A 15576-nucleotide genomic window follows, 5' to 3' on the forward strand; every position below is an offset into this window, starting at 1 on the left:
TTCTGCAGATGCTGGAAATTCAAGCAACATACATCAAAGTTGCTGGTGAACGCAGCAGGCCAAGCAGCATCTATAGGAAGAGGCGCAGTCGACGTTTCAGGCCGAGACCCTTCGTCAGGACTAACTGAAGGAAGAGTGAGTAAGGGATTTGAAAGCTGGAGGGGGAGGGGGAGATGCAAAATGATAGGAGAAGACAGGAGGGGGAGGGATAGAGCCGAGAGCCGGACAGGTGATAGGCAAAAGGGGATACGAGAGGATCATGGGACAGGAGGTCCGGGAAGAAAGACAGGGGGGGGGGTGACCCAGAGGATGGGCAAGAGGTATATTCAGAGGGACAGAGGGAGAAAAAGGAGAGAGATTTATGATAGCGAGTTTGAGTCAAAGTGTGGTCGAAAAGTTGAAGAGCCGAAGAAATTACAGATGGGGAGCACTCCCTCTGTCCCTCTGAATATACCTCTTGCCCATCCTCTGGGTCACCCCCCCCTTGTCTTTCTTCCCGGACCTCCTGTCCCATGATCCTCTCGTATCCCTTTTTGCCTATCACCCATCCAGCTCTCGGCTCTATCCCTCCCCCTCCTGTCTTCTCCTATCATTTTGCATCTCCCCCTCCCCCTCCAGCTTTCAAATCCCTTACTCACTCTTCCTTCAGTTAGTCCTGACAAAGGGTCTCGGCCTGAAATGTCGACTGCACCTCTTCCTATAAATAGTTAAATAGTAATATGTAAATTATGCCAGTAAATTATGAAATAAGTCCAGGACCAGCCTATTGGCTCAGGGTGTCTGACCCTCCAAGGTTGGAGTTGTAAAGTTTGATGGCCACAGGCAGGAATGATTTCCTATGACGCTCTGTGTTGCATCTCGGTGGAATGAGTCTCTGGCTGAATGTACTCCTGTGCCCAACCAGTACATTATGTAGTGGATGGGAGATATTGTCCATGATGGCATGCAACTTATTCCACATTATATTGCATCTGTTATATTCTTAACCATCTACTTGTCTTTATTCTCTCTGAGAGGCAGGATTTATGAACATTTGGAGACGTATAATATTAGCATGGCTTTGTCAAAGGCAGGTCGTGCCTTACAAACCTGATTGAATTTTTTGAGGATGAAGGTAGGGCAGTGGATGTAGTGTATATGGATTTCAGCAAGGCATTTGATAAGGTACCCCATGTAAGGCTTATTGGGAAAGTAGGGAGGCATGGGATCCAAGGGGACATTGCTTTGTGGATCCAGAATTGGTTTGCCCACAGAAGGCAAAGAGTGGTTGTAGACTGGTCATATTCTACATGGAGGCCGGTGACCAGTGGTGTGCTTCAGGGATCTGTTGTGGGACCCCCTACTCTTTGTGATTTCTATAAATGACCTGGATGAGGAAGTGGAGGGTTGGGTTAATAAATTTGCTGATGACTCAAAGGTTGGGGGTGTTGTGGATAGTGTGGAGGGCTGTCAGAGGTTACAGTGGGACATTGATAGAATGCAAAACTGGGCTGAAAAATGGCAGGTGGAGTTCAACCCAGATAAGTATGAGGTGGTTCATTTTGGTAGGTCAAATAGGATGGTAGAATATAGTATTAATGGTAAGACTTCTAGCAGTGTGGAAGATCAGAGGGATCTTGGGGTCCAAGTCCATAGGACACTCAAAGCTGCTGCACAGGTTGACTCTGTGGTTAAGCAGTCATACGGTGCATTGGCTTTCATCAGTCGTGGATTTGAGTTTAGCAGCAGAGAGATAATGTAGCTATATAGGACCCTGCTTAGACCCCACTTGGGGTACTGTGCTCAGTTCTGGTCACCTCACTACAGGAAGGATGTGGAAACCATAGAAAGGGTGCAGAGGAGATGTACAAGGATGTAACCTGGTTTGGAGGGCATGCCTTATGAGAATAGGTTGAGTGAATTCGGCCTTTTCTCCTTGGAGTGACGGAGGATGAAAGGTGACCTGATAGAGGTGTATAAGATGATGAGAGGCATTGATCATGTGGATAGTCAGAGGCTTTTTCCCAGGGCTGAAATGGCGAGCATGAGGGGGCACAGTTTTAAGGTGCTTGGAAGCAGGTACAGGGGAGATGTCAGGGGTAAATTTTTTACACAGAGAGTGGTGAATGTGTGGAATGGACTGCCGGCAATGGTGGTGGAGGCGGAAACAATAGGGTCTTTTAAGAGACTCCTGGATAGGTACATGTTCAGCACAGCTTTGTGGGCCAAAGGGCCTGTATTGTGCTGTAGGCTTTCTATGTTTCTATCCTTCTTACACCCCACCTTTGTACCATAAGCTGTCTTACATATATTACTCTTGATCCAGATTATTGAATGATACTGTGACATTTGAAGCCCAGCAGCACCAGACAAGCACAAACTCCCAACCTAAAAAGTCTAATTGTTGTTTTGTCTTACAGTCCATTTATTAATCCTTCCAATATGCCAATCCCCCACCCTTTATACTGTGTGTCCTAATTTTGTTTATTGCTCATTTTTTTGTAGTTTATCTAAGGAATTATTTGGATTCTGAAAATCCAAATAAACCACATCATTTGTTTCACCGTTATCTATTTTGCTAGTCACAACAAATAAAAATCATAACACAAACACGAGGAAATCTGCAGATGCTGGAAATTCAAGCAACACACACAAAATGCTGGTGGAACACAGCAGGCCAGGCAGCATCTATTGGAAGAGGTACAGTCAACATTTCAGGCCGAGACCCCTCAGGCTAACAAAGAAGAGATAGTAAGAAATTTGAAAGTGGCGGGGGGGGGGGAGATCCGAAATGATAGGAGAAGACAGGAGAGGGAGGGATGGAGCTAAGAGCTGGAAAATAATAACAGACTTGACAGCCTTGAACTTCAACATGAACCCATGATAACACTGCCCAATACATTTATTATTTTTCACATGCCGGTTACAACTTTCTTATTAACAGCATTCCTCTCCCCCCCCCCCCGCAAATCAGGCTATCTATACTTACCTTTTTCCCCTGTCCCTTTGAAGAAATAGGGTTGCATTCGCTGTTTTTCAATCTATGGGAAATATATTAAAATTATTCAAAAAAAATAAGACCGGAATCTGGAGCAAAAAACACTGGGAGGAACTTGTGAGCAGAATCCGTAGAGAAACTGTATGTACTCCAGGTTGAGATACAGGGTTAGGAATGAAAGGTGGAGTATGAAGGAGCTGGTATAAAGAATGGAGGAGAGGTGAGAGGAGGCAGTGGGTGATAGGTAGACAGAGAAGAAATATGAGGTGATATATGAGGCAGATAGAGCCAGGTGGAGAAAGGGAGCGTGAAGGCGTATTTGGAAAAGTCATTAAAAACCATTGGAAATTTGCATCCAATATCTCCATAGACACCATTAAAACTCGGATGCAGGTAATCAAGTCCCGAGGACTCGTCCTGCAGACCTATTAATTTCTCCTTTTTAATTCTATTACTATTTTCTTTGATTTCCTCATTCACTCCAGACCTACAGTTTCCTACTGTTGGAGGTAAAATATTTTTTTTATCTCCCATTCCTTATTCCGCATGATCTCCCATCTTGGTCAGTGAGGCACTCGCATATACTTAATTAACATTTTCTCCGTTATATATCCATTGAAGTTCTCTCGGTCTGTCTTTACCCTACTCGTATTCTAGTTTCCTTTACCTTTTTCATTATTTTGATGAATCATTAAGTTTTCTCAGTCCTAGAACAGCCTATTTTTATACTAGCAACGTTGTACACCTGTTTCCTTTTATCTGATACTTAAACCCGTCTTCTTTAACCATTAGTTTAAATTGGGTAACACACATCAAAGTTGCTGGTGAACGCAGCAGGCCAGGCAGCATCTATAGGAAGAGGTGCAGTCGACGTTTCAGGCCGAGACCCTTCGTCCTGAAACGTCGACTGCACCTCTCCTATAGATGCTGCCTGGCCTGCTGCGTTCACCAGCAACTTTGATGTGTGTTGCTTGAATTTCCAGCATCTGCAGAATTCCTGTTGTTTGAGTTTAAATTGGGTATCAGCTCACTTTCCAACGGGGCGGGCTCCAAGCTTGATCGGCAGACGTATTATTCAATCAGCTTCACCCTGCCAGGTACTTCCGGCATCTGCCGTCTCGCTTGTATCTCTGCTCAGCCCGGCTACAACTTGTCAGTATACGCCCTTTTTACTCCGGATTCCTGCAAGCTTCCTCCAATCAGAGCGAGAAATGGCCTTGCAACTGTAGTTCAAGGGTTGATACAAAGTTCGTTTATTACGGAGTCCAGTTATTCGATTGCATTTTTAAAAAAGGATCTGCTTGCTCCCCTTAGACATTTTGAAACAAAGAAAATACGGCAGATTCTGCTGCAGAAGTTTTTACTTTTTGCAAACTGCCCTTCCATTCCTGTTTTACTGAAGCACAGTGGGCAGCATAGCTGGGCCCAGCAAGGCCTCGATGGAAGTCTTACGCACTCGGCTGATTCCAATTTCTCTGCTCCGTGCCGCCTCCACGGGTGCTTTCCAGCTCAAGGAACCGCTCAACTACCGACACGGAGGCCGGGTGCAGCCGTGTGCAAGCGGAGGGGGCAGCAAGAGGGAGCAAGTGCATGAGCCCGCCACAGGTACAGTGCTTGGATGTGGACTGAAGGTATTCCCTGCAGCCACCGCGACTAGAATTATGACTGTTAAACGTAGAAATTAGGAACAGGAGTAGACTATGCATTATGAGGAAAGATTGAGTAGATTAGGACTTTATTCCTTGGAATGTAGAAAACTGAGGGAAGATTTGATTGAGGTATACAAAATTATGAAAGGTAAATGCGAGCAGGCTTTTTCCATTGAGGTTGGGTGGGACGACAACTAAAGGTCAGTGGCGGCGCCAGAGATTTTTTCTTGCTGGTGCTATGGAGGGGCTGAATGATTCAGTGATGGTGCTGAGGGGTGCACTGTATTGTAATATGTATTCGCAAGGCCAGACGCGTGGCGTTAAAAAGTCAGTTTCAAGCATTATGTGCCTACTATAAATGCCTCTGTTGATTCACAAGCAACAGCAATTGATAGATCTAATATAGAAGTGAACTGTTACAGTGTCAACGGCATCGGAGACAACCTGGGCTACATGGAGCATAAACAAAAAAAAAACAAACAGAGCATCCGAGCAACAGCGGACAACGTGAATCACGCACCAATCCCGCCATCAGCGTGAAATGCTGCTTTTCAACTGAAAAACACAACACGAACCCACTGCTATTCGCATTAGATAGCAATGCCAAAAGATACACCGTTATTAAAGTCAAATAAGGCAAACAACAGATGCAAGGCTTTACCAGGAGTTGGACAAATCGTACCCTGACAATGCAATACCTCAATTAATTCTGCTATTGAATTTAAGACAAGAATCAACAGAATCACCATTTGGAAGTCTAAGCAAAACCAGTAGGCTTAATAGCAGTAAATGTAATATTTTAGGATTTGCAGGAAACATAAGGACTATGAGGTATCCACCACAAAATAATAATAATAATCAGCATTAGTCTTGGCCCATATTTTTAAAAAATCAACTGCACTCGCCATTGATGTTTTCGGAGAAGCACAATCTGTCTGTTGTTGTGATTGGTGGTGAAAGCATCAATGATTTTCTGGATGTCAAGTGCCCTGGTCCTCTGGCTGTTTATGGCCAACAGAGCCAAGTTGCTGTTCTGAGCATCGCCGCTGCTATTTCTTAAGTAGTGTTTGAGGCAAGAGAAACTCTGTTCGCATGAGGCAGATGTAACAGGCAGAGTTAGTGATATGCAGATTAGTTTGTATAAATCTATAAATGCATCGTGGTAGGGTCTCATTAGAGCTAGAAATTCCACTGTGTCATTCATTGTCTGTCCTTGCTTTTGTTTTATTTACAGCAGACGCCGAACCTGATGTAGCTCTGCAGTCAGGTTCACTTCAGTCACTCCATAGTATTGGGCCATTGGCCAAAGACAATTCTTGTCTAGGAAGAACTTGTGTTTGAGACTCAATGCTGAGACTCCATTCAGAACACCCCCAGTCTCAATTGAGAACTGTCTTTTCATTTCAGTCAGAAGTCTGTCTATAACTGGATAGAAACAGTGGTTGCGAAGGTCATCAGAGGATGTGACAGGTGTGCGTTCAGTTTGGGCCTCAACAACAAAATCATGTAGACGGCGGGGTGGCTGAGCCTGTCTCCTTTCATGTGGTCTGCTCTGTATACCGGTCTTGACACACAGGTCCCTAGCTCTTACCTGAATTTCATTCCATGATTCCTCTCCCCGTTTTGCTGAGAGTGCATCGGTAACAGACTGAGCCAAGTCCACAGCAGATGAAAGCTCCAAACTGGGAGATTGTAGCTGGTCTGACATGAACTTGGTGACTTGGAATAAATCCTCAAACAGAGTGAGAAGTAAAGCAAACTGCTCGTCAATCAGTCCATTTACAGCTCTGGCCTCCATTTTTCTCCGTGCATTTGGTTGACCCATAATATCCTGTAGTGTAGCTAGAATGGCAGGGAGTGATATCCTTATAGCCCTCAAAACTGTATACTGCCATGCCCAGCGTGTATCTGACAATTTCTTCAACTCCACGGGCTGTGCAGTTGATTCCAGTTCTCGCTGCTTCTTTATGAAAAAATCGTGGGCAACAGAGTTTGAAAAGAAGTTGTAAAGCAGCTGCACAGTTTCAGAAAACTCACCCTTCCTGCTTGTTGTACATTGCTCACAACATCCACAAAAACAAGGTTAAGTCTGTGAGCATGGCAGTGTATATATAATGCCTGCGGGACCTCTTTCCTGAACCTCTCTTGTACCCCGTTATTGCACCCGGACATCACTGCCACCCCGTCATAACACTGACGTATACACGCGTTCTTATCAATAACACACTGGACGAGTGTCTATTCAATGCTTTTAAGAAGCAACTCTGCGTCCAACCCTTCTGCTGGAGTGAAGTGCAAGAATTCTTCAAGCACTGTTTCGTTATTCAAATACCGCACCAGCACTGATATTTGCTCCTTTTTACTCGTCTTTACTTTCATCCACCATGATGGCAAAATGTCCAGCCTCCTTGATTTCTGCACTTATTTGACGTCTGACCGTATCTGCCATAATACCCATAATTTCATTTTGGATATCGTGATGGGTGTTTTTTGCATTTCCAGAATTGTCCTTTTTTTTTTAGCTACAGTCTTATCAAACTGCCCAATTACACTGAGCAACTCAACAAAGTTTCCCCTATTGCCAGATCTATCATTCTCCCGGTGTCCTCACTGGGCAGTGCCTTGGCACGCGGTATAGCGTAGAGACTCAACCACTGCTTTCATATACTCACAATTTTCTTGGACAATCTTTGCATGTCCTTTGTCAAGCATACTTCCCAATCTTGAACCGTCTTGTTTTCTCAATCTGAATTCGGCCCATGCCGCCATAGCAAACTTATGAGCTGCACTTACATGGTGGGTTTTGAAAGCTGTTGTAGCTTTCCGCCAGTTGCGGTAACCGGTGACAGTGAAGGTAGACACAGAATGGAACCCATGTCCTCCACACAGGAAATGCCTGCATGCGAAGCAGGATGTAGCATCTTTTGTGATTGAATATTCCGGCCAGGAGTACAGGTCAAACCAGCCACGAATACTCCTTTGCTGATTGCCAAACTATTGCGAAGGGTACTTTTTCAATGCTGGCCGACGGGGTCCTTCCTCAGGCTGCTGGCTAACATCGCTAACAGTATTCCCACTAGCACTAAGAGCAGCTTCATCCACATTCTCTTCCAAATCCCGCTCCATTTCTTGTTCCTCTACTTCGCCCTCACACTCCTTCGATGAACTGCTGTCGTCCTCATCCCCACTTACTTCTTTCTGCATGTCACTTTCAATTAAGACATGCTCTGGCTGAGACACCACTGATTCCTCTGGATGAACCAGCATGGATAGCTTTACTCAACTCAACACTGATCTGATTCCACAACTATGGACTCACTTTCAAAGACTTCACAACTCTTGTTCTCAATGTTATTTATTTACTTATTACTTTTATTTGCACCATTTGTCTTCTTTTGAACATTAGTTCTTTGTGTTTTACTTTAGCAGTTTTCTGTAAAAGCAGCGTGTCCCACTACCAAGTGTTTTGGCTTCGGCTAAAGATAAAGAGCCATGTTGTCCAACTTAGGAATATTGTGTCAGCCAATCAGGAGTGGGATGGCATGGAACATACTCGGGAGCTGGGCAGGAAGTTTTTTTTCCTGAAGAACAGTAGTCTGGTTTGGGTCTTTTGGCAGGAGGGGCAAAGAGAAGACGATTGGAGTATCCCATCCGAAGGGGAGACCCAATCGCAAGGACTGCTTAACGAGGTGGAGGATTTAAAGGGCTGTTAGACCTGTGGTTGGTGAGGAGAATTCAGCGCCATGAGTAAAGCTACTCCCAGCTGCTACAGAAATGAGCTCTGACACTTATGTGCACATTCAGACTTGTTCAACTGTAATCGGCCCCTTTATATTTCTTTTTCCTTCTCTGTTAACAGTTTGATAAAGTTGAAAATAGGTAAATGTACTTGCTTTATAATGAGCCAAGTTGGTGGAGCAGCTGGTGAGAGGGTTGCATATAGTTTAACACTGATTTTCCATTGTATTTCTGTGTTTTCCTGTGAGGAGTATGGAGGGCTAGGATCAGGATACAGGTCGATGATTGAAGGGTAATATTTGCCCCTTCCCTGGTGGTGTGGGTCCTAGGGCTCCTGTATCTCCATCCCAATGGCAACAGCGAGAAGAGAGTGTGGGCTGGATGATGGGGATCCTGTAGCTGCACTCCTTGTAGATGTGTTCACTGGTGGGGAGGGATTTGCCTTCCTCACCACAGAGTCAACCTACAAATGAATCTTTAGGGAATCCTTCACAAGGACTCCCAAGTCCCTTTGCATCTCAGCTTTTTGTATTTTTTCTCCATTTAGAAAACAGTCAACCCTCTCATTTCTTCTACCAAAGTGCATGACCATACACTTCCCGACACTGTATTCCATCTGTCATTTCTCTGCCCATTCTACACACACATTGCACTCATATCTCCCAAAGGGGTTGGGTGATGATGTGAATATGGAGTTACCCAGGAAATTAGAGACAAGAAGAGAACAACAGTAATCATGGGTAACTTTAATCTTTACATAGATTGGGCTAGCCCAAGTTGGTAATAATACAGGCAAATGGAACCTGCTGAGGTAGGCACCGTGGTTGGCATGGAGCAGGGCCTGTCTCTGTGCTGTAAAACTCTGTGACTTTGTGATTAGTGTAAATACGTGCTAGATGGTCAGCGCGGACCTTATGGACTCAGGAGCCTGTTTCAGTCAATGGAGGTAACTTGAGCAAGCAAAAGTGGACTGGAGATTAATTAGTGGAAGGCATGCTCTATATTTCTAGAATCTCTTGGGGTTCTCCTTTACAGCTATCTCATATACTCCTTTTGCCTTCTGATTTCCTTCTTGAATACTCCTATGTCCCTTATGCTTGAGGAATTCACTTGACACCAGCTCTCTCTACCAGACGTGCACCTTTTTCTTTACCAGGCCTCAATGTACCTTGTGAACCAGGGTTGCCCAATCCTGCCAGCCTTGCCCTTCACTCTGACAGGAATATACCGTCCTTGAACTTTTCCTCTCATTTTTTTTAAAACCTCCCATTTGTTAGATGTTTCTTTATCTACAAACGACCTCTCCCAATCTACCTTTGCAAGTTCCTGTCTACCGTCATTAAAGTTTAGCTTGCCACAATATAGGATTTTAAATTGTGGATTAGTGTTATACAATTTTTCGATAACTGTTTAAAAACTAATAGAATTATTGTCACTGATGGCAACATACTCCTTTACCGACACTTCAGCCTCATTTCACTGCTGTCCTCTCTCTAGTTGAGCCATCTACATAATACTTGAGAAAACTTTCCTGTACATAACGAATTCTACCATATCTAATCACTTTGCACTATGACATTCCTTGTCACTATTAGGGAAGTTAAGATCACCTACTGTTACAATCCACAGCTATCTTGGATCTCCCTATGTATTTGCTCCTCAAATTTCCACTGATTGCTGCAGGCCTATTGTACAATTCCATTAAACACCACCTCCTTATTTCTGAGTTTCACTGCACACTCCTCCCAGGAATATGCTCTCTGTGTATTGCCGTGATGCTGTCCCGAATCAAAAATGCAACACTCTCCTTCTCTCATATCTTCAGCTTGGTAGCAACTGTAGTACAGAGCACTGAGCTGGCAGTCCTGCCCCTCTCTCAACCAGATTTCTGTTATGGCTGTACTATCCCAGTCCCATGTACCTATCCATGCCATGAATTCATCTGCCCAGCCTGGCAGGTTTCTTACATTAAAATAAGTGTTAAGCCAGCAGACCTTGCTTGTTTGCTGTTGTGCCCCTGCCTGATCTTGCTTACAAGCTTCCCGCTTTCCCATCGGTTCCTCTCAGATTCAACCATTCAGCTACACACTAGCGGCTGTTTACACTTCCCAGTTAACCTACTAGATGACACATCTTTGGCATATGGAAAGAAACTGCGTCACCCAAAGGAAACTCGTACACTCAGAGAGTGCGTTGGTAACTGCACCCAAAAGGCACCTGAGAACGGGGTGGTCTGGGTTTCTGGCACTTTTTGGCAGCAGCTATGGTCACTGCACTAGTGAATTATCTGAAGCAACACACACAAAACGCTGGAGGAACTTGACGGGTCGGGCCGGGACCTCACTTCAGGACTGAGAAAGAAGGGGGAAGATGGCAGAATAAAAGGTGGGGGGAGGTGAAGAAGGTATAGCTGGAAGGTGATGGGTGAAGCCAGGTGGGTGGGAAAGGTCAAGGGCTGGAGAAGAAGGAATCTGATTGGAGAGGGGAGTGGACCATAGGAGAAGGGGACCCCGGGGGTGGGGGAGGTGGAGAAGTACTGTGCAATGTGCTCTGTGTTTGCATTCAGATTGCACTGGATTTCCCTACTTGCAGTGCAGCTTTGTAGCTTTGGAAGCAGATACTGCTGAAAGATACCTGCAGCATTAAAGGAGTCGAACTGCCTCTGCTTGTGGAGTTGCTGGGGTTAGTTGGTGCAGAAACTTGCCACATTACTGCTTGTAAAACTGGGAAAATTGGCTCATTGAAACACTGAATGGAAGTGATTTGCGCTGGATTGACTCAGACCACCATCCTCCTGAGGCTGAGGTAGGCCCTGCCCCAGAGTAACAGGTGTTCAGAATGCGAGAGCAAACCCTCGTGAAGATACCACGAAGCAGTTTGCACCTAGCAGTTGCTAGTGCAGCCATTGTAACATGCTTTGCCTAGCGGTATGTAGTTTATAAGAGTTGTTCCTCACTGTGCCATGTGGCACATTGGGTGGAAACCTTGCCATTTCTTTAGCATTTGTCTTTCTTTTTAACGAGGCCGAGTTGCTAGCTCAGTGCTCAACCCAGCACAGATGGAAAGCGTGCAGGAAGCCAGCTGGATTCGAACCCGAGACCACTCACCTCGAAGTTTGGTGCAGATGCCACTACGCCACCGGCCAGCTAGTTTATGAGTAGTTTTGTACTAAGCCTAGTGGATTGAAGCAGGTTGTGCTCTGATTTCTTTTGAAACATGCAGACATTAAAAAAAAAATTATTCTCATAGCGCTTTTTCTATTTACTTCAGGTGTTCCCTCAAATGTACTGCTGAGACTTATTTGTCTCCTTTGCCTTCTTTCCTACATTCCAAAGTTTAAATTATTATAAAGTTGTTCCTGGTACTGATCGTTGTAGGATCCTATACAGTGGCATGCAAAAGTCTGGGCACCCCGGTCAAAATTTCTGTTACTGTGAAGAGCTAAGCGAGTAAAAGATGAACTGATTTCCGAAAGACATAAAGTTAAAGATGACACATTTCTTTAATACTTTAAGCAAGAAAACTTTTTTTTATTTCCATCTTTTACAGTTTCAAAATAACAAAAAAAGGAAAAGGATCCAAAGCAAAAGTTTGGGCACCCTGTATGGTCAGTACTTAGTAACACCCACTTTGGCAAGTATCACAGCTTGTAAATGCTTTCTGTAGCCAGCTAAGAGTCTTTCAATTCTTGTTTGGGGGATTTTCGCCCATTTTTCCTTGCAAAAGGCTTCTAGTTCTGTGAGATTCTTGGGCCGTCTTGCATGCACTGCTCTTTTACTCGCTTAGCTATTCACAGTTACAAAAATTTTGACCAGGGGTGCCCAAACTTTTGCATGCCACTGTATATCATCTTATGTCAATGTGAATGCTGACCTTTTTCCTCTTTATTTTGATATCTTTCTCACTCATTCTCTGACCCTGCATGCTTTAACCTTATTTAGTGAAGAGTAAGCAGAAAATATAAATATAAAAAGGAACTGGGGGAGTGTTAGATATTTTTGAGGGGTTTAAAGAAATGGTGATGAAGGCAGGATACAAAATTGTTTTCAAAAGGGAAAATATGAATATTTGAAAAATTTTAAGGGCATGTAAAGAGAACAAGTGGGTAACCCTTCAGATACCTAACACAAAAAGACATTGTGTTCTCATCATTAAGTTCAATTTGATATATAAAATAGAAAATGCTGGAAGCACTCAGTAAGGTAGGATAGTGTCTGTGGAAAGAGAAATGGATTTAATGTTTCAAACCATGACTCGTTTGAAAGGACTTGTTTGACAAGGGGTCCAACATCTGAAATCATGACTCTTGGTTTTTGAATTGAATTGAGTTGACTTTATTGACTTTATTTCTTACATCCTTCACGTACCTGAGGAGTAAAAATCTTTACATCTCTATCTAAATGTGCAATCATAATGATTTATAATTATTTATAATAAATAGAACAGTCAATGTAATATAGAGTACACTCAAATCAGCGTTAGTTCATCAGTCTGATGGCCTGGTGGAAAAAGCTGTCCTGGAGCTTGTTGGCCCTGGCTTTTATGCTGTGGTACCACTTCCTGGATGGTAGTAGCTGGAGTAGAGTGTGGTTGGGGTGACTTGGGTTCCCAATGATCCCATGGGCCCTTTTTACACACCTGTCCTTGGAAATGTCCTGAATTATGGGAAGTTCACAACTACAGATGCACTGGGCTGTCGGCACCACTCTCTGCAGAGTCTTGCGATTAAGTGGGGTACAGTTCCTATACCAGGCAGTATTGCAGCCAGGAGAAAACTCTTAGGATTTGGGGGCCCATACCAAACTTCCTCAACCATCTGAGGTGAAAGAGGCGCTGTTGTGCCCTTTTTACCACACAGCTGGTATGTACAGAGCACGTGAGGTCCTCGGTGATGTGGATGCCGAGGAACTTAAAGCTGTTTACCCTCTCAACCCCAGATCCATTGATGTCAATAGGGGTTAGCTCGTCTCCATTCCTTCTGTAATCCACAACCGGCTCCTTTGTTTTTGCGACATTGAGGGAGAGGTTGTTTTCTTGACACCATTGTGTCAGATGGATGACTTCTTCCCTGTAGGCCGCTTCGTTATTGTTTGAGATTAGGCCAATCAATATAGTGTTGTCGGCAAATTTAATTAGCAGATTGGAGCTGTGGGTGACGATACAGTCATGGGTATACGGAGTAAAGGAGGGGACTCAGTACACAGCCCTGAGAGGCACCTGTATTGAGAGTCAGAGGGTTGGAGGTGAGGGAGCCCACTCTTACAACCTGTCGATCTGACAGGAAGTCCAGGGTCCAGCTGCACAAGACAGGGTCAAGGCTGCGATCAAGCCTGGATGGAACTATGCTGTTGAATGCTGAACTGTAGTCCAAGATTCTCACGTAAGCATCCTTCTTCTCCAGATGTGTAAGGATGGTATGTAGAGCAGTGGCTATTGTGTTTTCTCTTGATCGATTGTGTTGGTACGCGAATTGTAGGGGGTCCAATTTGGGGTAGCAAGCTGCAAATATAATCCTTGATCAGGCTCTCAAAGCATTTGCTTATTATTGAGGTGAGTGCAACAGGACCCAGTTGTTCAGGCATGTTACCTTGGTCTTTTTTGGTACAGGGGCAATGGTGGATAATTTGAAGCAAGAGGGCACTCTACACTGGGAGAGGGAGCAATTAAAAATATCTGTAAACACACCAGCCAGTTGTTCTGTGCACATCCTAAGTACTCGCCCTGGGATGCCGTCCAGTCCCGCAGCCTTGCGACTGTCCACTGGTTGGAAACAGCTGCGTACCTCAGCCTTGGAGATGACCAGGTTGCAGTGGTGGCTTTCCTCGGAGGCTCAGAGTTAGCAACATCGAACCTAGCATAAAAGCGATAGCGCTCATCTGGGAGAGGCCGCGATGATGGCGGCACCACTATGTTTTGCTTTGAAGTCTGTGATGGTATGCAGCCCTTGCCACAAGTCACGTGTGCTATTCGTTGTGAATCTTGGCTTAATCTGCTCCCTGTTTCGCAGCCTCCATGCATGATGTCTAGTCATAGAGAAGTACAGCACAGAAACAGGCCCTTCTGCCCACCTAGTCCATGCCAAAAGTATTTAAACTGCCAACTCCCATCGACACGCATTGGGACCATAGCCCTTCATATCTCTACTATCTATATACCTATCCAGACTTCGCTTAAACATTGAAATTGAGCTCGCATGCACCACTTGTGCTGGTAGCTCGTTCCACACTCTCACGAACCTTTGAGTGAAGACGGTTCTCCTCATATTCCCCTCAAACTTGACCTCTGGTTGTAGTCCCATCCAACCTCAGTGGAAAAAGCCTGCTTGCATTTATCCTGTCTATGCCACTCATAATTCTGTATACCTCTATCAAATCTCCTCTTAATTTTCAATGTTCTAAGGATTTGAGTTCTAGCCTATTTAATCTTTCCTTATAACTCAGGTCCTCCAGACCCAGCAACATCCTTGTAATTTTCTCTGCACTCTTTCAAAGTAGGTATGTGACCAAAACTGCACACTATACTCCAAATTAGGCCTCACCAACATCTTGTGTTGAAGTTGTATAACATCCCATTTCCTGAAGTTGTATAATCCCATTGTATAACATCAATGTACTATGTGCCAAAAGTTTTCTTTATAACACTATCTACCTGTGATGGCATTTTCAACAAATTATGGACCTGTTTTCTCAGATCCCTTTGCTCTACCACACTCCTCAGTGCCCTGCTGTTCACTGTGTAAGACCTACTCTGGTATTACCGAAGTGCAACACCTCGCACTCTTCTCCATTAAGTTCCATTTGCCATTTTTCAGCCCATTTTACCATTTGGTCCAGATCCTGCTGCAAACTCTGATAATCTTCCTCGCTGTCCACTACACCCCCAGTTTTGGTGATCCAGTTAACCACTGTCTGCTGAGTGTTTCTAATATCTTCTATTTTTATTTCAGATTTCAAACATTTTTTGTATGGATTTTTATTAGATGTACATTGTTCCTTTTGTAGCTCTAAGCTTCTGCATTGTGTTTGGTTTTGTATGTGTTTTAAGCCAGCTAATGTTTGTAACGACTGCTCGGCGCCCCCTTTCAACTGGCACTCAGATTCTGGTCATGCTGGTCGCTTATATATTTTGTTGCATAAGATAGCAGGTGGAGTCACTGCCTACAAGAACCTTTATGAATTGCGAATATTGTTAAATGTGGAATAGAAATGTAAA

General features: G+C 44.2%; 1 protein-coding gene across 1 annotated transcript in view; it reads left to right on the forward strand.

The window, feature by feature from the left end:
• Positions 1 to 4139: 4139 nt before the first annotated feature.
• aldh9a1a.1 (aldehyde dehydrogenase 9 family, member A1a, tandem duplicate 1) overlaps positions 4140 to 15576 on the forward strand; it is a 43976-nt gene continuing 32539 nt past the window's right edge. Inside the window, exon 1 of the mRNA XM_063063811.1 lies at positions 4140 to 4582. Coding sequence (XP_062919881.1) covers positions 4417 to 4582 — 166 coding nt within the window. The 5' untranslated portion in view covers positions 4140 to 4416. The remainder of the gene's footprint in view (positions 4583 to 15576) is intronic.

The sequence above is a fragment of the Mobula hypostoma genome, chromosome 12 (assembly GCF_963921235.1).
Source record: "Mobula hypostoma chromosome 12, sMobHyp1.1, whole genome shotgun sequence".
NCBI classification, from domain to species: Eukaryota; Metazoa; Chordata; class Chondrichthyes; order Myliobatiformes; family Myliobatidae; genus Mobula; species Mobula hypostoma.